We start from the raw sequence: 21,410 nt of genomic DNA, 5'->3' as shown, positions 1-21,410 counted from the left end.
GCCGTAAAGGGAACGCCCATCCGTCACTTTGGCCGTGCCCTCACGATTCTCGGCTCCTCTTTAGGTACAGCTGGAAGCGGGAACACCTTTGGCTGGATACACACCGCAGCTGTCCTACCACCGCTCTGGTGAGATGCCAGCCGGGACACTTCGATTGTTACTTGCGTTGGTTCCAGATCTCTGACCGTCTCTGGCACCTTGTCGGGAACCGGGTCTGGAACCATCTCTGAATCTGGTACAATCATCGGGGCATACGGACCCCCATTAGCAGTATTTAGAGCCCTTAGACCCTCTCTGATCGTCAGCAGCAAGGTAGACTCATCATCATCTGGCTCGGTATCAGAGCTGGTCAGATCTTTGAAATCAAAGTCCATATTCCCTGGTAGCACTCCATAATAAAGGGGCAACACCATTCTCTGTATTTTGCAACTGGACCACGCGGTCTGCGTGATTTTGGCGGGAACTCATTTCTTGTGGATCTGTACAGCACATGGTGTCGGTCAACCAAGAGTAGGTTGTACCCCAGGTTAGCTAAGCTCCATCTTGATACGCTGCACACGATTACAGTCCATTGCAAGCACTTTGTGGTTCCATGATTTGGCTACGGCTAGTAGTACTCTGGGCTTCTTCTAGCGGAGATTCAGGCACCTTGTACGTCAGGTACCCCTCTTAAGATACTCCCAATCAGTACTCATACGCTGCCCCACTCGACTGCCAGTATCGTGGACTCTCTCCAGAGGTCCCTAGAACTCAGTTAACCAGAGCACCCCCTTTAGGCATCCCGACTACCCGCCTCAGGGCGACATAGAACAGCAATAGCCCTTGTCTCCAAACCATTCACCTGATAGGGCAGTCTATGTCATAGTTCCATGGCGGGGAAAATGAGCCCTGATTATGGTATGCCGGGGTTCCCTGGACACTATACCTAGTCTCCCTCCTTCATTAGCACTTGTTCTGGAAGCGTACCTCGTTACTTACAGCTTTGTTTAGCTGAAAGCCTGTCCTGTTACAGATCTCAGCAGTGCCTCCAAATGTAACCGTGTTTCCCACACCCCCTGGGAGATTTTCTACCATTACTGATCGTGTGGTGCATGATACCTGCTGGAAACAGGAGGACTGAGTCATCCGCCGATGGTAGTGGCTTCTGACAGGACTAGGCTTCTGGGGTTCATACCCCACATATCTCTTTAGCAGTGCATCACCTTCATCTGCCGCAGGCTCCAGGAACTGAAGGTGATCTCCCACGGTAGAACTTATTACCTCTCCCCCCAGTAAGGTCACGCACCAGGCCAGAGGTATATACTGTACACACAGGAACGGCTTTATTACTCTTCTGTACAGTTACAGGAACAAGGCAGGTTCTGCCCGATGCAGTACTCTCAGCTATTCCCCGGATGATGGTCCCTGGACCGTCACTACAGGCCAAGGGCACCCGCAGCCGTCCTAGCTCTTCCCCACCTCTCTAGCAGAGGTATGGTCCACACTCACTCTCCCCCGCAGGGAAGAGGACTGGAGAAGGCCTTTCCACTGTGCGACCTGCCTTCCTCAGTGGGGAAGGAGAACCTACAAATTTAGGGCGGTCCTGCCTTTAAGTACTGAAAGGAGGAGGGGGAAAAACCCATATCAACTACTGGCAACCTGATTGTACCAGGGTTTACTGCCAGCCCAAGGGCAGAATAGTAGCCATCAAGTGACCTGGCTACACAAGGCCCTGAGATTTTTTTTTCCAGTCCAGGAAAACATGTACAGTATTTATCATTTAAAAAAGGCCCTGAGATTTTTTTCCAGTCCAGGAAAACATGTACAGTATTTATCATTTAAAAAAGGCCCTGAGATTTTTTCCAGTTCAGGAAAACATGTACAGTATTTATCATTTGTTCAAGTTGCTCTGTCATTGACTCCTCACAATCACCTTCAAAACATGTCAAAAAGGTAAATTTCACCCAACTACCAGAACACAAACATCCTGGATCCATGCTGTAACAGCCTTAGTATCTTTTAAGTTTGACGTCCATATCCATCCACAGAGCTTGTCCTCTATCGTTGACTGAAGGCTGGGGCTTCTTCTATAAAAGGCTCAGCTGGGACTCAGGAAACTATACCTCCTCTGAACACTCTGAGGTTTGGTACCTTGTGACTGAACTGCGGGCAAAATGGGGACTTTTAGGGGGATATGGATACCTATATTTGCCCTCATAACAGTTCTTACCTGTCTCCGGATACAAGGTAAGCACTCAATTTCTATAGTCATGAAGACAAAAAGGGTAAGAGAAAGGGTATGTTTCTCTAAGGTAGACACAATTTGATATACCACATTTTATTTTATTATACATTGTATTTCTCTGTATGGATTAGGAATTGTATGTAGACCCATCTCTATCAATTACCTTATTGGTTTCCCCTCAGAGGTGTAGTTATTTGTTTATTGTATCCCAGTGAATGTTAATCCATTTCCAAGTCTAGCCATAGACAGTGTTGTAATAGATTATATTACAAGGGCCAGCAGGTTACCTGCATCACTACGCGCTCTCTCCGAGGACTAGTATAATTCCGTAACCCACAAATCAATTAGATTGTCCTTACACTATATGTGGCACTTTCTGTTTGATTATTATTTTTAGCAACATTTTTTCATTTTCCCCCCGTGAAGCTGTACAGGGGAATCTGAACATGCAAGATGCTTCCTTTAAGCCGTCAAGTACAAACCCGTCTCAGAAGCTGGATAAACCTGGTAAGACAGTCCATCTTCACTGATAAAATGATGAATGCATGTAGCAGTTTCCCACTAAAAAGACGGGGGCAAAGGAAATCAATTAAAAAAAATGCATGGAATTAGCACAAATAAAATTCCTCTAGGTTTATAAAACATGGCATAAAGTTACGTAGAGTGTACATGACCCTGGAATCAGGAGAGGTCCTCCCACCCCCCTCCTTTCCCATAAATAATACCAAAACCAGTTTAGGAGGAAAGGCCACATCTTAAATGATAACCAAAAAATAAACAAACATACCACGTAAAGGGGAATTGCCTGGCAAAGCCTGCCCAAAATCCAAAGGGTACGGATCCCGTGCCCCAACACCAGCTACAGTCTGCCGACCCAACCTGGTCTCCAAAGGACCTCCGAACGTGGAAACTGCCTTTCAAGCCCGCCGACCCAGCCAAGCCTGGAGCGTCTTGTCAACCCGCCATATAGTCATCCTTCAAAAATGGGCATACCGTTCTGTTCCAGGACCAAATATATTTTATTAATGCCAAATATACTGCTGCTGTGACGAAATAGCACTTACAGTGTCCCACCATAAACAACTGCCAACAATATACAGTGTAATACATTATAACAGAAAAATACAATTCATCGACCCCAGAAGCATTGCCTTATAGGGAGGGAGGGAAGGAGGACCAAAGGCGAAGGAAGAGGGACATTCAGGAATTCCTTTTCATGCGATAGCACGAGATCTGCGCTATCACACCGTACAGAATAAGCCCCATGGTGTATTTCTACTGTTGGGTGGAGAACCATAAATGTATTGCAAATAATCTGAGTGACACTATTACAGATAGGGACAAGGAAAGTCTTACCATTGTGCAGATAGATTGGTTTGAACAGATGTTCATACTTTTCCACAATTACCTGTGGAATACAATATTTGCCCAAATTAAAAATACGTGCCAGGTGCTTCAAGTTTAATGATATAATTACAGTCTAGCAGATATGCTATATAAGGATTCTGGAAATAAGTCACAATTATGCTTTATTTGTGGTCATCCAAGACATTTGATCTGCACCATAAGATTGATGATCTCCAATTCTGCACTAATGGTCTTGCACCAATTCTAATCAACACATTTTGCATGCAGTGAATTGCTGATTGTAAGTTTTTATTATTAGAGAGCCTTTGGAAAGTGAGAGTTTGGATCTTGTAAATGTGCAATATGGGGGCTTGAATTGGTGTCCCTTTCTCCTTACAGGTCAAACGTTTGTGTCTGGACATCCTGCTGTGAACAATGATGATTATGGTTTGTGCACTTTAATTCTATCTGTGCTATTTAGGTTTCAAAATGTGTTCATTTAAATTCAACTAGTACTTAACTGTAACTTGTATTAAAACAATTTTTTTCCAGTTTAAAGAATACATTGCAACAAATTATAAACCAAAATTGTGCAACGCAACGAAAACATGACTTCTGTCCTTACATGGAAGCAACATTGTTTTTTCGCAATAAACAGATATAGCAGATGCTATTACCCGCTTTATCGAGAAATAACACCCTAAATAATACTGTAAATAAGGCATCGGTTGCTATCTCCTTAGTCATTGTTTTGAACTGCTAGGCATTGTTTTGAACTGAACAGCTGTTAAAGAACGCGCTAGTGTTAACACAACACGTTAATGAGTGCAATAACAGCTTCATTAGCACTCCCAAATAGAAATCTCTAATAGAAATCTCCCACTCCAAAGGTGATGATGACTATTACGATGACAGTCAAGATGACGAATTTCAAGCTGCTGAAGAAGTGGAGCAGGCTGACAACTCGTGGTATCATCAGCAACGAAATGATTATGACAAAAGTAAGTTGACAGTTTTGTTTTTCTTCTTTTGGTTTCCATTTTTGTCTTGATGGACCATCCTTGAATCCTAACCCTAAACTCCTCCTCCTCCTTTCCGATAGCCATCATGGATGGTTACTATTTTCAACTCTAGCATTTACAAAAGTTTAGTGTTTGGATTTTATGGGAAATGTGTTCTCACCTAATTTGCTATGTTCTATCTGCAGATAAACCTGCAGAAGCTTCAAAGCTGACGTTTATTGCACCGACAACAGCTCCAGTAATAAGAAGTAAGTGAGTTTAGGCGTGGTAGAGGATAGGGATGTGAGATACTGTAGCTGAATAAGAAACTAATAAACAAATAATGAAATAATTTGTGGATCAAACGCAAAGGTTATTAGGAGCTACTATAGATTCCACCTTCATGCATGTGCCACCATATGATTCAGAGGGATATAAGGGACACTTTCTAAGGATCAACTGTTTGACTTACAGAGAGTGCGACTGCTCACAATGGACGAGTTTGTAGTACCTGGGGTAACTCCTACTACAAGACATTCGATGGAGACATCTTCCACTACCCGGGGAAATGCAACTACTTGTTTGCTTCAAACTGCAAAAGCAACTTTGAAGAATTTAACATTCAGATCAGGCGTTCCATTGTGAAGAACCTTCCCACCATCAGTCACATCATTATGAAGATCGACGGAACCTCTATTGAATTGACCAGTGACAAAATTACCTTCAATGGCCACCCGTGAGTTGCTTCTTGTTATTTAGTGTGCCACTCATCTAATTGTGCAAATAGTGGATGAGAAGTGGACCACTTTTGTGTTGGTGACTGTTGAGAAATGTTAACCATGACATACAAAAAGGACAGGGGTCCCAAAGGCGATTTATTCACCTTTGTTTAGGATCTACCCTCTATTGCGAATGAAGTGACGTCTTCTTCAACAGACACGGTTTTGATTCACCTGTAACTACTGTACATCCCAGAGCGATTTTCGTGGCCAAATAACTCCTACTTTGGATACTTCTAATTTCATACTAGTTGTTTAGACAGCTACAGTACGTGCAGAGAAACTCACTTGTGAGTTAATGTAATGTTAATGCATATGGTACAGATGATAAAAGCTTGCAAAAGGTTGAAATATAATAATTTGTTAATCTTTAAATGCACCTAAAATTACATTACAATCAGCACGTGGCCCTTCAATTTCTACATGTTTTTCTGATTTCACCATTTGCAGAACTACAGTAGTTGAAGACCCCTTTGGTAGGCTATCTGCCCTTGCCAGGTGTCTAAGCAACTAAATGCAATATTTCACACCTACCCTTACCTTTAGGCTAAGGTAATACAAATATGGTACAGATGCTATACTGTACTTAAATGTTCACATTGTTATTTTCCTATGAAATAAAATCATTTTAAATTGCATTACAATACTCATTCGTACCTCTGGGAAAAGAAGTTTAAAGAGCACTAACATTTCTTTATGAATATATATATGTTCTCTCATTAGCATTCAACGTGTTATTGCTTAAGGTAGCATAAAATATAGTTATGAATGGTAAATATGTTGTATTACTCTTTTTTCTGAAATCATGTTGTTATTCCTTCACAGGATACAACTGCCATACACTTTCTCAGGAGTCCAGGTGGATAGGAGTGGAATATACATCAGAGTCATTTCCAAATTGGGCCTGGAATTTATGTGGAATGAAGATGAGTCCATCTTGGTAACTGTCACCAAATACCATGCCAATGGAATCCAGTGCTGTACCAAACTATCCCCTGCTGTTCCTTCCTGAAAAACAAACTTGTATCTTGATTTTCATGACACTTTGTATGCAGTGAAATATCCTAAGTAGTCATGATGAGCTATAATATGTCTTATCATAATGCAATGGGGCATCATTTTATTAAACGTTCTTTTCTTCTTTTAGTTGGAACTGGATAAGAAATTTGCCAACCAGACCTGTGGTCTTTGTGGGGACTTCAATGGAATTCCAATTTTCAATGAATTTATTACAAACAGTAAGACAATTTCCATGTTGGGTTTGAGAAAGCATATAAATAATCATCAAGGAAACTAACAGCTACTGTATGTGGTTTCTTGCAGAAGTGAAAATGAGTGACATTCAGTATGGGAACATGCAGAAGATGAATGGACCGACAGAAATGTGTCAAGATCTGACCGTGGCCCCCCAAAACAACTGTACAGACTCTGTAAGTATAACAGTATCATACTGTACAGAGTCTATTTGTGAATAATCACAACATTCAATTCTATTTAACAGTATTTCCAATTCCCCATTATATCAGTGGTACAAAGCTCAATTTCCCCCCTTTGCAAATGAGGCAAAACTCCCTCAAAGCTTGAAGTTGAAGAACAGTATGTGACAATATATTTTGGAATAGGACATGGTTGTAGACTAGATCTTGCTATAATTGACTGGTCTGTTAACTTTTACTGTTGTGCTCCCATATTATATTTTCCTGCTCTCGTAACAATGTCCTCACCTTATCCTTCTTGTGTAAATTATTTAACAGAGGAGATTATGTGAGGTGATCCTGACCAACTCCGCATTTTTACCCTGTAACCGGATTGTGGATCCAGCTCTCTACATAGACGCTTGCGTGCAGGACTTGTGTCGATGTGCAGGGAATGCATCTGGCTTCTGCCTGTGTAACACCTTCACTGAGTACTCACGTCAGTGCGCTCATGCCGGAGGGAGCCCTAGTAACTGGAGAACCTCCAAACTGTGCCGTGAGTTATACAGATCCTTAATCTCATTACTCATCTGTCTATAGAAGACCGGTAGACAATGACATTATTTCTATTTATTGGATATTTTGTGGTATTTACTGTATTATGGATTCTATAACAAACCACAGGAAGCGGGAGATTCACTAAATGCTGATGTGAGTATCGTACCTTTATCTAGGGCTACATAGTTATATAGATGAAGTTGAAAAAAGACATATATCCATCAAGTTCAACCTACAGTACTGTATGCTAAATTTAGATGACAGCTACTTATCCTATATGAGTATTTCAAGTATATTGATCCAGAGGAAGGATAACAAAAAAAAAAAAAAACAGTGACATTTCATCTAATGATATCTCATAAGGGGAAAAATAAATTCCTTCCTGACCACAAATATTGGCAGTCAGATTACTCCCTGGATCAACATCCTTCCCATGTTTACTTATTTGGTATATCTCTATGTATCAAGGTAATTGCGGTGAGAAACCTGTACATTTTCATCTTGTACTTACAGTACATATCAAAGTACTTTGCTCTACTTTTGTCCCAACTGCCCTACAGTAGTTAGCAACTTGGGGAGTGACTGTAGGGGAGGAATTACATGGTGCACATATTATCATGAGATACTGTATATCCTAATCTCGGGTCTCTTTGCGTCATTCTCTTTCCATTGTATTTGGAACATAGAATCTGCCAGGCTGCAGCTATAGTGGCTTATGTCTTTCATGTGCCGCAACTCTGTTTAAAAACACAGAGCAGTGCGTCAAAACACATTTTTCTCTACATTGATGCATAGACCCACTTGGCGTTAACTGCCATTGAAGTCGATGGCAGTTAACACTGGATTGCTGTGTAAAACCCCAAATTGGTACGTTGGGGAATCCGGCATTAAAGTAATAAGTCTCTAGTTTATAGAACATGCAGAGTATGCTGTAGGAATTATAGATACGGTCTTACAAAGTTAAACAGCTTCATGTGGGGTCTACAGCTTACACAAAGAAACATCAAAAGGTATTTTTATTTGTTTATTCCAGCTTTAAAATGTAATTACAACATGGAGTACAATGAATGTGGGAGCGCATGTCCAAACACCTGCTCCAACTCTGAGCGCTCACTGGTCTGTGAGAACCATTGCATTGATGGGTGCTTCTGTCCTGCAGGTAACGTTTTCTCTGACACTAAAACAACTGATTGCAGATGATTATAAACAGGTTACATTTTTGGTTTCAAAAGCTCATGTAAAATTGCAAATACTTCACATGTTTCTGAGGTTCAAATAAAAAACATCAAATGATGTGAATAGTTAAGCGATATACATTATAATTTTCCTTTAAACATTTGTGTGACATTATCTACGTTCTTTTATGTTGCAGGAACCGTATTTGATGACATCAACAACTCTGGCTGTGTCCCCAAGCATCAGTGCTCTTGTACATACAATGGAGAAGTCTATAAGGCAGGCAAGGGATATTCTGCCCAATGCCAATCATGGTAAACTGTCTTTGCCTTTTTATTTGAGTAGTCTGAACCCATCCCTAGAAATAGTAGAAGTAATTTTGTCGCCTACATCCGGCCTTCCCAAGCTTTTAGATAGTATTATTTCATTTCTTTTGTGACTTACCAATGGCGCCTTTTGGAATTGGCTCTATTCTATTGGTAGAATGAGTGCCGATGCTTTGGCATAGAACAATGTAGACCAACTGCATCCCATTGCGTAGGAAAGACAGCATGGCAATTCAACAATCGTTGAGGGCTTCCTATTAATTTCATACCTAACCACACTTGGCATTGCTTATACGTTATGTGGAACCACAATTTGAGGGATTTCTAGATCCTATTCTCCCACAACAACATTACAGTATATTTCCCTTTTTATAAGAAAATAAATAACTATGAAGCAATGTCAGTAAATTCCTGCCATAATACTAATATTTATCTCTAGCACCTGTTCTGGAGGGAAATGGATCTGTGTTGAAAAAGCTTGCATGGGGACCTGTGCCATCGAGGGAGGATCTCATATCACCTCCTTTGATGCTACTCGTTACACCTTCCATGGAGACTGCAGCTATGTGCTCTCAAAGGTAAGCAGATGATAATATTTTGATGTTCTAAGAGATCAAGACTATAAACTGTCCAACGATAAGACAAGCAGACTAAATTCTTAATTTTTTTTTGTACTGGTGGTGCAGGGCATTTTCTGACCCTTTATATGTTGGACAACTTATATTCTTTAAGGACAAGCATGTCACTTCTTAGACTTGATGGCCATTCATTTTGTTTCATTCCTTTTATTCAGACCTGTGACGGAAACAAATTCAGCGTTCTGGGAGAACTGCGCCAATGCGGCTTGACAAACACTGAGACATGTTTAAAGAGTATCACCCTCAATTTGAATGATGGAAAGGATGTAAGTGCACCAGGAAGCAGAGTGAGATCTATAATGCTTTAGCTACAAGTAAACTAACAATAACGGTCACTCAATCCTTTTGTTTGGCACAGTTTTTATTCCTCTACCTTACACCATTATTTTACTCTATCTCACCAGCTTATCTACATTAAATCTGGTGGCAGTATCTTTGTGAACTCAATCTACACCCAGCTGCCAGTCTCATCGGGTAAGTTGGGCCTGTTCTATGTGGAAGCCAGACACTGTATGGCCACTGTAGTCAGCTCCTCTCCGAAGACAGGATTTCTTTTGCACATATCTTAATGGATCTCAGATGCTGTTCTCTAATCATTGGATCCAATATTTAAAAGACTTGGCCTCTTAGCTGTAACAATGGTGGTTCCAGGGTAATACACCAAGTAAGATAAATTGTAGCTTAGCACAATGCTGCTCATCCTAACAATTTTTTGTTGTCCACAGCCAGTGTCACCATCTTCAAGCCTTCAACATTCTTCATCATTGTGCAGACTAAAATCGGCATTCAGCTTCAGATCCAGCTGGTTCCTACTATGCAGATCTATATTACTGTGGATCCATCTTTCAAGAATCACGTCTGCGGTACGGATCTTTACTTTCACTGTCATGTTTTAATCCATAACATATGTTTTTTGATGCAACTGAATGAATTAAAAAAAATAACCCGAGACATGCCAAGCATATTGCGAGGTTGAAAATTTGTATTGACAATGCATTGACTTCATGCTCTGTTTCTCTGTAGGTAAATTAATTTCACCTCTATGTGCTCCTCCATTCACAGGTCTCTGTGGCAATTTCAACAACATTCAAGCTGATGACTTTAGAGTTCTTAGTGGGGTGATTGAAGGGACTGGCTCATCCTTTGCCAACACCTGGAAGACCCAGGCTGACTGTCCAAATGTCAAAAACAGCTTTGAGAATCCATGCTCACTCAGTATTGAAAATGGTAGGTCAGCCTTCAAATTCAAACATGCGATAAATACATTTCAAACACGTGGAAAGAGGCTAAGGGTGGAAGGGATAGATTGCAAAAAACATTTACGTGGTGAAATTAAGCATATAACAAGTTATACAGTAGTTTGATCAATTGTTTCTTTTTTGGGGGAACATATGAATTAATTTACTATCTTTACACATAAAACGTGTATGATTTTTCTCTGTCCCCCTATCACAGATCATGGGTAGACTTTGTATTTTATTCACATTATTATTATTCCTTCTCAGATATCGATGATGTTTTTTTTTGTTTTATAATAAATGTAGACCGCCCAGGTAAATGTTGTACTAACTCCAACATGCCTTGTCTACAGAGCAATACGCCACACACTGGTGCGCAATGGTATCTGACACGAAAGGACCCTTCGCTGAGTGTCATCAGAAAGTGAATCCTGCTGTCTACCAGAAGGTAAGATATGCCTCTCTATACCTCTTTATTAAAAACCTGATTCGGCTTTTGAAAGAATGTTTGCTGACGAGAGGTAAAAGGAAGATGGACAACAAGATTTTTCTCAATAATCCTATTGACCGGTTGTATCAGTGACGAGAAAGGAAAATGTGTCACGTTATATTTTCTGTTGGTGATGAATATATACATTGCCAGTGGATATGTGTGTGTTATATCATACAACAAGCGTTCAGGTTGGGGCGTTAACAAAAACAGCAGATGGCAAGGTTTTAATGACAGTGTTATAACATCGTCAGTTCTCAGGTGCTGCATGTACAGATCTCTAATAAAGTCTGTGTCTTTGTATCTCTCCAGAACTGTATGTTTGATACTTGCAACTGTGCTAAAAGTGAGGAGTGCATGTGTGCAGCGCTCTCGTCCTACGTCCATGCCTGCTCTAAGGCAGGAGTCATGCTAAAGGGATGGAGAACGAATGTCTGCAGTAAGTTTCTGAGATATTATTGTTCTACTTACGGAGAGCAGATTTTCAGAACAATTGACTAATTAAACCTCTTTTGTTGGGTAGAGATCATGTAATATTGTTATAGTCTAGTAGGGATCTCATCTTCTTATCTCTGCAAATGCTGCCCTGTTCTTTCTAGAAAGTAGATTGAACATTAGCCTCTGTGTCTCTAGAACAAAATACATGTAAGCTTAGCCATATCACCACACACTGAATATATTGTGCGTCAAGTAATGTAGAAACAATTTGACAAGAACGTTGAGTTCCTCTTGAAGAGCTTCTAATCTAAGAATTATCTGGAGGAGTAGGAGACAGTAAACAATGTGCATGTGTCTTGGGAAATAATCTAGCACATAGTCTAAACCCGTCTCTATGTTTAAACCCTAGAATCATACACCACAACCTGCCCAAAGTCCCTATCGTACAGCTACGTCGTCAGCACCTGCCAGCCCACCTGCCGCTCCCTCAGTGAGCCTGACATCACTTGTGACATATCCTTTGTCCCCATTGATGGCTGCATCTGTCAGAATGGAACTTACCTTGATGACAGCGGAAAGTGTGTTCTTCCTTCTTCCTGTCCTTGTTTCTATAAGGGAACAGCGGTACCACCAGGAGAAGTAATCCACGAGAATAAGGCCATATGGTAAGCAAGTTTGTCTATGGAACTGTTCCACATTTCATGTACATTACAGTGAAATAAAACCTTCTGTACAGTATATTTCTATGTTATGGTTATACAGTATATAGTTTATGAGGCTAGAGTTACTGTGACTGTATTAGTCCTGAACTCCACTATTCCCGTCAATGCCTTTTATGGAACCACTATGAGAATTCTTCATAGTAGTTGTTGCAATTAACTTTTTAAGATTAAAAAAAGTCTCTCTTTCAGATGATATATTTTATTGTACCAATGTTTATTGTAATTCTGTATTATATTACAGCACCTGCACGCTGGGAAAACTGGACTGCATTGGAAAGCAACCTCAATCGAAAGGTAAAAGGATCCCTTCTTTACTTGCACCTTCTCCAAAAACAACTCTCTACATCTATACAGGCACACCCCGGTTTAAGGACACTCACTTTAATTACACTCGCGAGTAAGAACATATCGTCCAATAGGCAAATGGCAGCTCGCGCATGCTCCTGTCAGCACGTCCTCAACAGCAATACCGGCTCCCTACCTGTACCGAAGCTGTGCGCAAGCGGGGAGACTAAAGAGCCTGTTACAAATGCGTTATTTACATCAGTTATACATGTATATGAGGATTGCAGTACAGTGCATGCATCGTTAAGTGGAAAAAAGGTAGTGCTTCACTTTAAGTATATTTTCACTTTACATTCATGCTCCGGTCCCATTCCGTACGTTAATTTGGGTTATGCCTGTATCTAACACATAAAAAAAAGCAAAACAATTATCTTCAGCATGGTGGGCAATTATTCTGTCTGGTGGGCCACTTTGCAAGCTTGGTAAGCTTCGCGGGCCACACACTTTATTTAGGTCCTCTTCAGATCCCTTCTTCACCAGTTTCTTCCCCACATGCTCCCCTCCTCTCCAACTTCTCCCCATATGCTTCCCTCCTCACCAGCTTCTCCCCCCACATTCACCTCCTCAATAGCTTCTCCCCCACATACTTTTCTTCTCACCTGCACCTCCCCTACATACCCCCTCTTTATTTCGCTTACTCCCTTCACTGTTTCTTACCCCCTTCACTCCTCCCCTTCCTTTCTCTCACTCACTATCCTCCACTCTTCTTTCCCTCACTGTCCCCCCCTTCTCTTACTCTCCCACCTTCTCTCTCACTCTACCCCTCTCCGTTCTCTCACTACCAACAGTTTCTGCTGGTGTTCAGCAGAGAAGAAATAGTAGCAGAAAATCGCTAGTGAAAAGCGAGTAATAAACAATTTGTACTTTTAATGAGGCATGTTCATGTGCCGATATCAAGGCTCTTTCTTCAATAGTGCAAAATTGAGCAAATCCTTCAACAGTGATCTACTGCAAATTCTCACATGGGTTTACAATTGGTAACTCGTCATGAATGAATATTCAACTAAGCGTTTTATTCCAGTAAACACCTTAGTTCTTCTATCCTCTAGTGTGTGATGCCCCCATGATCTACTTTGACTGCACCAACAAAAACGCCGGCACAAAGGGATCAGAGTGCCAGAAGAGCTGCCAGACCCTTGACATGCACTGTGTAAGTTACCCTAAAGATGTGCAGAACCTCTTTATATGTTAAGAGAACCCATTTTTAACTTAAACAAACCCAAATGATTAGCTTATGCCCCCTTTAGTTGCTGACTTATTACCCATTTGACAAGTAGCTTACAACTGTTAAAAAAAGGTAGCAACTACCCCCTCCCACCCTGATAAACCTGCTATAGCCAGGAGTGCACAAACAATTGTTTGATAAGGGGGTGCTTTACAATACTTACACAATCAGTAACATACCTACATTACTATAATGTAAAATGTATTTTGAGTTCTGTGAATTGATGTTTTCTTCACACTACATGTGTTTCCTTGATTTTTGAAAGAAAACATTGTTTCTTGATGTGCCCAACAGTACAGTGCCCAATGTGTGTCCGGCTGCCTGTGCCCCAATGGACTGGTGGCTGATGGGAATGGAAGCTGCGTGCGTGAGGAACAGTGCCCATGCATACACAACAATGAAGTCTACAAACCAGGCTCTGAGATCCGAGTCCAATGCAACACCTGGTGAGAACTAGAAGGCATCACCCCAAACATCATTATTATTTGTTTTTATTTATAGAATAGGTCAGATAGTAATAGAATCCTTTGGCAAAAAAAGTGAAATATTACAGCGGAAAAAAAGCACTGTAAGACAGGATTGCAGTATTTATCTTTTTCATGCACAAGAACCATTTTCTTTCCCTCCAGTACCTGCAAAAACAGAATGTGGAAATGCACCAGTAACACGTGTCTGGGCACCTGTTCTGTATATGGAGATGGACACTACCTCACCTTTGACAGCAAGAGATTCAACTTCAATGGAGACTGTGAATATACCTTGGCTCAAGTAAATGCCGCTCGTTCTTTTCCCTTCAAGTGTAGATTACTTATATTGTATTTGATTTCTTAATAGTTTTAAAAAAAAACTGGTTTACATATCATTGTAAATACTAGTGTGAAATCCAGTCATTAATGTGTAACAGAGAAAGCCTGTAATATTCTACTCTACCATAACGCCTTTGAGCTACTTTTCTCATCCTGGTGTACGGGTATCTGTATGGACATCTCTGAACCTTGACCTGTGTTCTTCTAATCCCAGGACTTCTGCAAAGGTGACGCCAAAGGCACTTTCCGAGTCATCACCGAGAACATCCCATGTGGTACCACAGGGACCACCTGTTCCAAATCAATTAAGATCTTTCTGGGAGTAAGTATTATCTGTGAACATAACCCTTTAGACAGAGTGGCCTTTTTTTTTAACATATGATATACATTTTACAATTTTTTTTTTAATATTACTTTGATTACCAAGCTTCCTTTATAACTTAAAGGTGAAATGTTGTTTCTTATAAGGCTTCTCAAATCACATTTTATTTTTTTTCCAGAACAATGAGCTGATACTTGGGGAGGATAAATTTGAGGTGGTAAAAAGGGATGTTGGAGAATATATACCATACAAGGTGCATCAAATGGGCATCTACATGGTAATTGAAGCATTGAATGGACTGGTTGTGGTGTGGGACAAGAAGACAAGTATCTTTATCAAGCTGGAGCCAAGTTTCCAGGTAAGGCTCAGTGAAACCAAGATAGTGATGCAGGGATGGAATAGTGATTACATAATGAGAATTATAGCATATTGCATCTGCACTTTCTCAGGTAATTGGTGAACAAACAATATTTCAGAGATTTCTAAGTGTTCACAAAGCAAATTTGAAGACATTTGCCTATTTTAGCTTTTTTCTTCACTATAAACATTACTGTACAATTTTATGATACAGATGTGGCTCAGTGAGTAAAGACACTGACTGACACTGATATTGTTGCAGGGGAACCTGGTTCAATTCCTGGTGTCGTCACCTTGGGCAAGTCATTTTATCTCCCTGTGCCCCCCCCCCAAAAAAATAGAGCAGTGCTTCCCAACACACTTTTCTCTATGTTGATGCATAGACCCCCAAAGAGAGAAATAGCTATTTCCAGAAAAATAATAAAAACAAATAGCGCTCTTTTGGCTAAAATGAACTATCTGACCTGTCAATATCAGTTTCCTAGTACGAGGAATACTTCTGTGCTGGTAGATTTAATATTTTGCCTTTTTTCCCCTTGTAGGGTAAAATCTGTGGGCTCTGTGGTAACTACGATGGAAATGCTGTCAATGATTTTACCACCAGAAGTCACTCTGTGGTCGGTGATGTGATTGAATTTGGTAACAGCTGGAAACTCTCCCCAAGCTGCCCAGATGCTGCGACTGTCCGGGATCCCTGTTCTACCAACCCATACAGGAAGGCATGGGCACAGAGACAGTGCAGCATCATCACTAGTGATGCATTCTCTACTTGTCATCCTCTGGTATGTAATTTACACCATGTAAATGGGGCCACATACAGAACTGGAAGCATAGATATGTAACTACAGGTAGTCCTCGTTATCCAACTTTTCACTTTACAATGAATGGCATATCCAATGCTTTGCAATGCAACCCTATGGGCCGTTTTTCGACGCCTGAATGCGTTATCCAATGCTCACCGCCACTGATTAACATGGGACTCACTTTACAATGGTTTCACTATCCAACGCTAATTCCAGAACGGATTCTGTTGGATAACCGAGGACTGCCTGTACTAAATACCCTATGGATGGTTTCAATATGTCCCCATTGTACTAACTCACTGTACTGGCTTCTCTTGAATTATCCTTACATTTTGCCTGACTACAGATGTAGCTGATGTGATTGCACATGTTATAACATGATTATCCATTACCCCTGCCATGAATTTATCCCGTTACTGCAACATAACGAGTGCAATAAAGTCTGGTACATCTGTACCTATTTTGTTATTCACAACATCACCACATCCTGCAGCATCTGTCTATTAATGTGTGTCCCCCTTACATTTCTTTATACAATCAAGATACGTTTTGATCGTCTACTTTTTATACTAACACTTTTCCTCTAACTTCCAACATTCTTTCCTGTCGTTCCCAGAATTTCTCCCTATAGTTAAATTCAAACCTCTTTTCTCAATTTATTTCCTTCATTTATTTTCTTGTATCTGACAATTTTCTGTTCTCATTCTTATCACATTTTTTGTTTGTTTATCTGTGTGGGCTTTTCTTTGTGCTGAGCACCTGTTATCTACATCTTTAGTTCTTTAGTATTGTGTATTAACTATATCAGATCCCAAATGCGCACAGTTGAATCTACAGTGCGCAAATGATGTTTACCATGTGGCATATTTAACAACTACTGTATTGGAATCAAACCCCATGTTTCTCCACTCGCAGGTAGACCCAGTTAAATATTATGATGCTTGTGTTAATGATGCCTGCTCCTGTGACACTGGTGGAGACTGCGAGTGCTTCTGTACCGCAGTAGCCTCATACGCCAAGATCTGTAGTGAAGCCGGAGTCTGTGTTAGTTGGAGAACTCCAACCATGTGCCGTGAGTATGAATTACTGGGGGGGAAAAAGCATGTGAAGCTCTAGAGACCTCAGTCAATGAAAAGGCCGGCAGTAGACTTAAGTAGTATCATTCGCTGTGTTCAGTTCTACCTCAGGACAGAAATATTTTATACTGTCTACAGTATGTGTTACCTTGACTGATGTTCATCCCAAATACGTTGTAATCTTTGATTTCCTTGTTTTTGGAGTCTTTCCTCTAATCTATTTTATGGAAGAGCACTCTTGCATTTTCTTTTATGTAACCTTTTATATAATTTTTATGTATAAATGATATTTTAATGTGATTTATAATGCACGCAGTAAAACACACAAATATTATGTTCAATGGGATGTATATACACAGATGAGGTAGAAAAAATACATTTATTAAATTCAAATTGGGTGAGATATTTATCCTGTAGGTATAGGTCTGTAGGTCCAGAGGAAGGCAAACAAAACATTTCCCTCTTGTGTCATAGAAAAGTCTAATTACCGCCATATTCACTGGGACCTATTTATTTATAAATGGTTAGTGATCTTCATCTCATTTGCATATAGGTAAATTGGGTTAACTCAACATTATACTGTATAGCATTAGCAATACAAATAAGTGACAATTCATAGAAATCTATGGTTATGTATAGTAAAATTACTTTTTACGAAACCCTATGGCAGAAAATTATTTAACCGCCTTGCTGCTGGAGGCTACCAATGCATTACAAAGTGTGTGTAATATATATATATATGTATATATGTATATATATATATATATATATATATATATGAACAAAAGAAAAAGAAGCGCCAGCTCCATAGCATAATACTGTTGTAAAAAACACAAATTTATTAACATTACAGAGAGGCCGCCAGGACATGCACTCACTTCAATTCTTAAAAAACATTCATTTGAGACAATCTGTAAGCCTCCAGGAACTGTGTGGAGGGGAAGATGCAGCCAGGGTATAATCAGAGCAATGATGCTATGCTGAAGATGTATAAGGCAGATACTTATCAGTATAAGATGTCATCAGGAGTAGAGAGGGGAGGGATGATGTTGTCCACTTCAGTGGTGGTGTATCTGGTATCCAAAGAGCTGGCACTCGTGGCCTCGTGGCGCTTAAATGGACCCTTTAGTATCACAACAGGAATGTCCACACTAAACAGTATAGTGGCGTCGCCCAAGCAATGCAGTTAAAACTGCTACTCTCCTCTCACTCTGTATCCGTATATACATGTGTGTAATATATATACATATATATATATATATATATATATATATATTCTATGTAGGTAGGCAGAGAGACACCACTACTATCTGATCTATTTCAGACCTCTCCAGAATATTAGTCATTCATCTCCAGTTTTGTCAACAATTCTCCCTCAATTATTATTTTTCTGTAAATAGTTTTGTAAATGGCATACAGTAAATACTTGTATAGGATGTGAAAAAGCTCCAAATGTACATAATAGGACATCACATTTTCCCCATAATAGAAAACCAAAAGCAAAGAACCTTAGGCACAGCCAGAACCAAAAATGGCAAAACCAATGGGTCATGAGAAAGGTCCCATTGGGTACCGAAACATTGAGTCAATAGAGTTCACTTTTTTTCATATAGAAGTGCACCCTACCTTTACCCTTATTTTGTATTTTGTTTTGTACATGCCCTGTTCTGATTTTATATATACAGTATATAGAGCTCAACCCCGTTATAGTGCCATCCGCTACAATGCGGTCTCAGCGGGGCTCTGTGTTTTGTTTACGCGATCCCGGTTCTAACGCGGTCTCATTATGTGGACCCCGAGTACCGTGTTATATCGGGGTTCAGCTGTGTGTGTATATATATATATATATATATATATATAGTCAGATAAGGCAGTTGGCACTCCAATAGGTGCTGGTAAGCCACAGGTGCACGTCCCATATAGAGAATGTAGTTATACGTTACCGTTCCAAGGATTGGTAAACAAGAGACAGCACTCAATGTTGAAAATCAAAGTGTATTAGTGAAAGCAAAAATACATCCAGAAACCCAACGTTTCGGTCCTACAGAATGGGACCTTCCTCAGGGGGATACAAAAAAAAAAAACTTTGCTATATATATATATATACTCATATTCTTGAAAGATTTAATAATGCAATCATAATATTCTTATCTTATGTTGCGCTGTCAGTGTACACCGTACTTCTCTGTAGAGTGACTTGTCCAAGGTCACAAGTAGAGGTGACACTGGTTTTCAAACCAGGTTCCCCAATTTCAAAGTGAGTGACGTTACCACTGAGCTACTCCTTGTAATGCTATGAGGAAACCATATTTGAATGTTCTCTGTTATATGTTCTTTAACACTTTTAATATTCAGTTTAATCTCCTTCTCAAAACAGCTGTGTTCTGTGATTTCTACAACCGTCAAGGACAGTGCGAGTGGCACTACAAAGCATGTGGTGCTCCATGCATGAAGACCTGCAAGAACCCCAGTGGAACATGCTACCACAATCTTCCAGGCTTAGAAGGTAATAAATGCGATCCACTGTAAATACATCTATTACCAAGGACGAGACCTTAGCCACTGACCATGCTGTGCAAGCATTACTGTTGAATTCTAATGTATGTATAGATTAATACATGGGCATATGGAGAAGAGGTTTGTGAGGATTTACCATTTCTGTACACTCTCTTACATCTACGAACAATTGTATTGTTGGCCAAAAGGCATTACGACATAAGATGAATATTCATTAAATCCCTTAAAAGAACATCCTATAAAAAGGCTTGGGAGAACTCTTTTGACAGTAGCTTTCTTATGGTCCTTATTCTTAATCTGATCTATATAAGAATGGAAATCAGTAGTACTGTAGTTGTCCTTCTACCATCTCATTTTCACGGCCATTCATAATCAGAGAACAAATACTTTGCATGTGTGCTTTAATTCAAATGGTTGGTGGTACTACAAACATAACTTGTACAACTCTATGCCTTCTGTATGCAGGTTGCTACCCTAACTGCCCAGTGAACAGACCTTTCCTTGATGAAGACACAATGCAGTGTGTGTCAGCTTGCAACTGTTATGATGGATCCGGCAAAATGTACTTGCCTGGACAGGAGATGCCTAATGAAGAGACTACTTCTTGTAGGACGTGGTAAGAAAAGATTCTGCAGGGCATCATGATAACGATGCAGATACATACTTGACCTCCTACAACACATTAAGCAAAAGCCAGTAATTAAACCCATGGCCCATCAAATTTCACAACTCTTATGAAGGTTTCCTTATAACACTAGAAGCACAAAGTAGAAAATGTTTTCTTTCTATTTCATTATAATGGTACCTAAGATTAAGGGGAACTTTAACTAACCTGACTGAAATGTCTTTGTAATAAGTGGTGAAATTCCTTTCTTCTTGTTTTTCAAATACTGTAGATCCCTTTTTCTGGATTGAAAAAAAAAAATGAGTCCCTATCCCTCTTTATTCATAATCATCTAGCTACGATCTTGTTTTTCGTAAGACCTGTAATGTTAGCAACGTACAGATAGCATAATCTTTTCGAACATTGTGATACATTCGTGACATGAGCTCTGACAATGTCTCACTTGGAGCACGGATGGTAACCTCTGGAATTGTATTTCCTTATTTAAGTTTTACTTCTTCCATTGGTGAACATGTTGATGTTTCAGATCTACAAATATAAATTTAAAATGATTTATATCCATACACGTTATTTTTTTGATTTTTTTTAGCACTTGCACCAAAGAGGGCATGACATGCAAAACCCTTACAGGTAAGAGATCACAACAGTTCTGGATATGATACTATACTTCTTTTCAAACTCTATACATAGATGTGTGGATGATTCCTAGTATACTGTACATTGGTGTACATATTTCTTTGCTGTTCTCAAAGTGCAATAAGTAATTGAATAGAACCCATACAAATGCCTGTGAGGGTTACTCAATTGGGTGGTGATAATCATAATGGTCATGATGGTCAACCTTGCACAGTGCTTTAGCACGACTTTTCCTTATTAGTACACCAAGTTTGCAAACATCCAAAAAATCCATTCAGGGAACCAGAAAACTCACTGTGGCTTTGTGTGTTCTCTACCATTCGTGAATTTCCCATTCACGAGTCTC

The 21,410-nt window shown here is 40.0% G+C and overlaps 2 protein-coding genes across 2 annotated transcripts in view; both read left to right on the top strand.

Moving 5' to 3' along the window:
• The first annotated feature begins 2,758 nt into the window (after positions 1-2,758).
• On the top strand, positions 2,759-6,648 carry LOC142463854 (mucin-2-like). The gene is made up of 7 exons (XM_075566667.1): positions 2,759-2,771; positions 3,971-4,018; positions 4,462-4,572; positions 4,779-4,841; positions 5,047-5,308; positions 6,177-6,291; positions 6,499-6,648. Exons 1-7 carry the CDS (start codon positions 2,759-2,761, stop codon positions 6,646-6,648), a joined length of 762 nt encoding a protein of 253 aa, XP_075422782.1.
• A 32-nt stretch (positions 6,649-6,680) lies between these two features.
• The window catches only part of LOC142463853 (uncharacterized), a 36,721-nt gene continuing 21,991 nt past the window's right edge, over positions 6,681-21,410 (top strand). Inside the window, exons 1-23 of the mRNA XM_075566666.1 lie at positions 6,681-6,781; positions 7,106-7,322; positions 8,358-8,483; positions 8,697-8,814; positions 9,266-9,404; positions 9,620-9,730; positions 9,869-9,938; positions 10,190-10,327; positions 10,527-10,691; positions 11,056-11,150; positions 11,505-11,631; positions 12,040-12,295; positions 12,594-12,646; positions 13,747-13,847; positions 14,217-14,368; positions 14,552-14,690; positions 14,943-15,050; positions 15,229-15,408; positions 15,950-16,189; positions 17,126-17,282; positions 19,664-19,792; positions 20,269-20,419; positions 21,018-21,058. Of these exons, the coding sequence (XP_075422781.1) occupies positions 6,683-6,781; positions 7,106-7,322; positions 8,358-8,483; positions 8,697-8,814; positions 9,266-9,404; positions 9,620-9,730; positions 9,869-9,938; positions 10,190-10,327; positions 10,527-10,691; positions 11,056-11,150; positions 11,505-11,631; positions 12,040-12,295; positions 12,594-12,646; positions 13,747-13,847; positions 14,217-14,368; positions 14,552-14,690; positions 14,943-15,050; positions 15,229-15,408; positions 15,950-16,189; positions 17,126-17,282; positions 19,664-19,792; positions 20,269-20,419; positions 21,018-21,058 (3,112 nt within the window). The 5' untranslated portion in view covers positions 6,681-6,682. The remainder of the gene's footprint in view (positions 6,782-7,105; positions 7,323-8,357; positions 8,484-8,696; positions 8,815-9,265; positions 9,405-9,619; positions 9,731-9,868; positions 9,939-10,189; positions 10,328-10,526; positions 10,692-11,055; positions 11,151-11,504; positions 11,632-12,039; positions 12,296-12,593; positions 12,647-13,746; positions 13,848-14,216; positions 14,369-14,551; positions 14,691-14,942; positions 15,051-15,228; positions 15,409-15,949; positions 16,190-17,125; positions 17,283-19,663; positions 19,793-20,268; positions 20,420-21,017; positions 21,059-21,410) is intronic.

The sequence above is a fragment of the Ascaphus truei genome, chromosome 12 (genome assembly GCF_040206685.1).
Source record: "Ascaphus truei isolate aAscTru1 chromosome 12, aAscTru1.hap1, whole genome shotgun sequence".
NCBI lineage: Eukaryota > Metazoa > Chordata > Amphibia > Anura > Ascaphidae > Ascaphus > Ascaphus truei.
This window is presented reverse-complemented; position numbering and strand designations above follow the sequence as displayed.

Bases quoted from the DNA above. Each gene is read 5' to 3' on its own strand.
- LOC142463854 (XM_075566667.1), top strand. The intron at 4,842-5,046 runs GTAAGTGAGTTT...TTTGACTTACAG, and splicing joins AACAGCTCCAGTAATAAGAA to AGAGTGCGACTGCTCACAAT. The intron at 6,292-6,498 runs GTAACTGTCACC...TTCTTCTTTTAG, and splicing joins ATGAAGATGAGTCCATCTTG to TTGGAACTGGATAAGAAATT.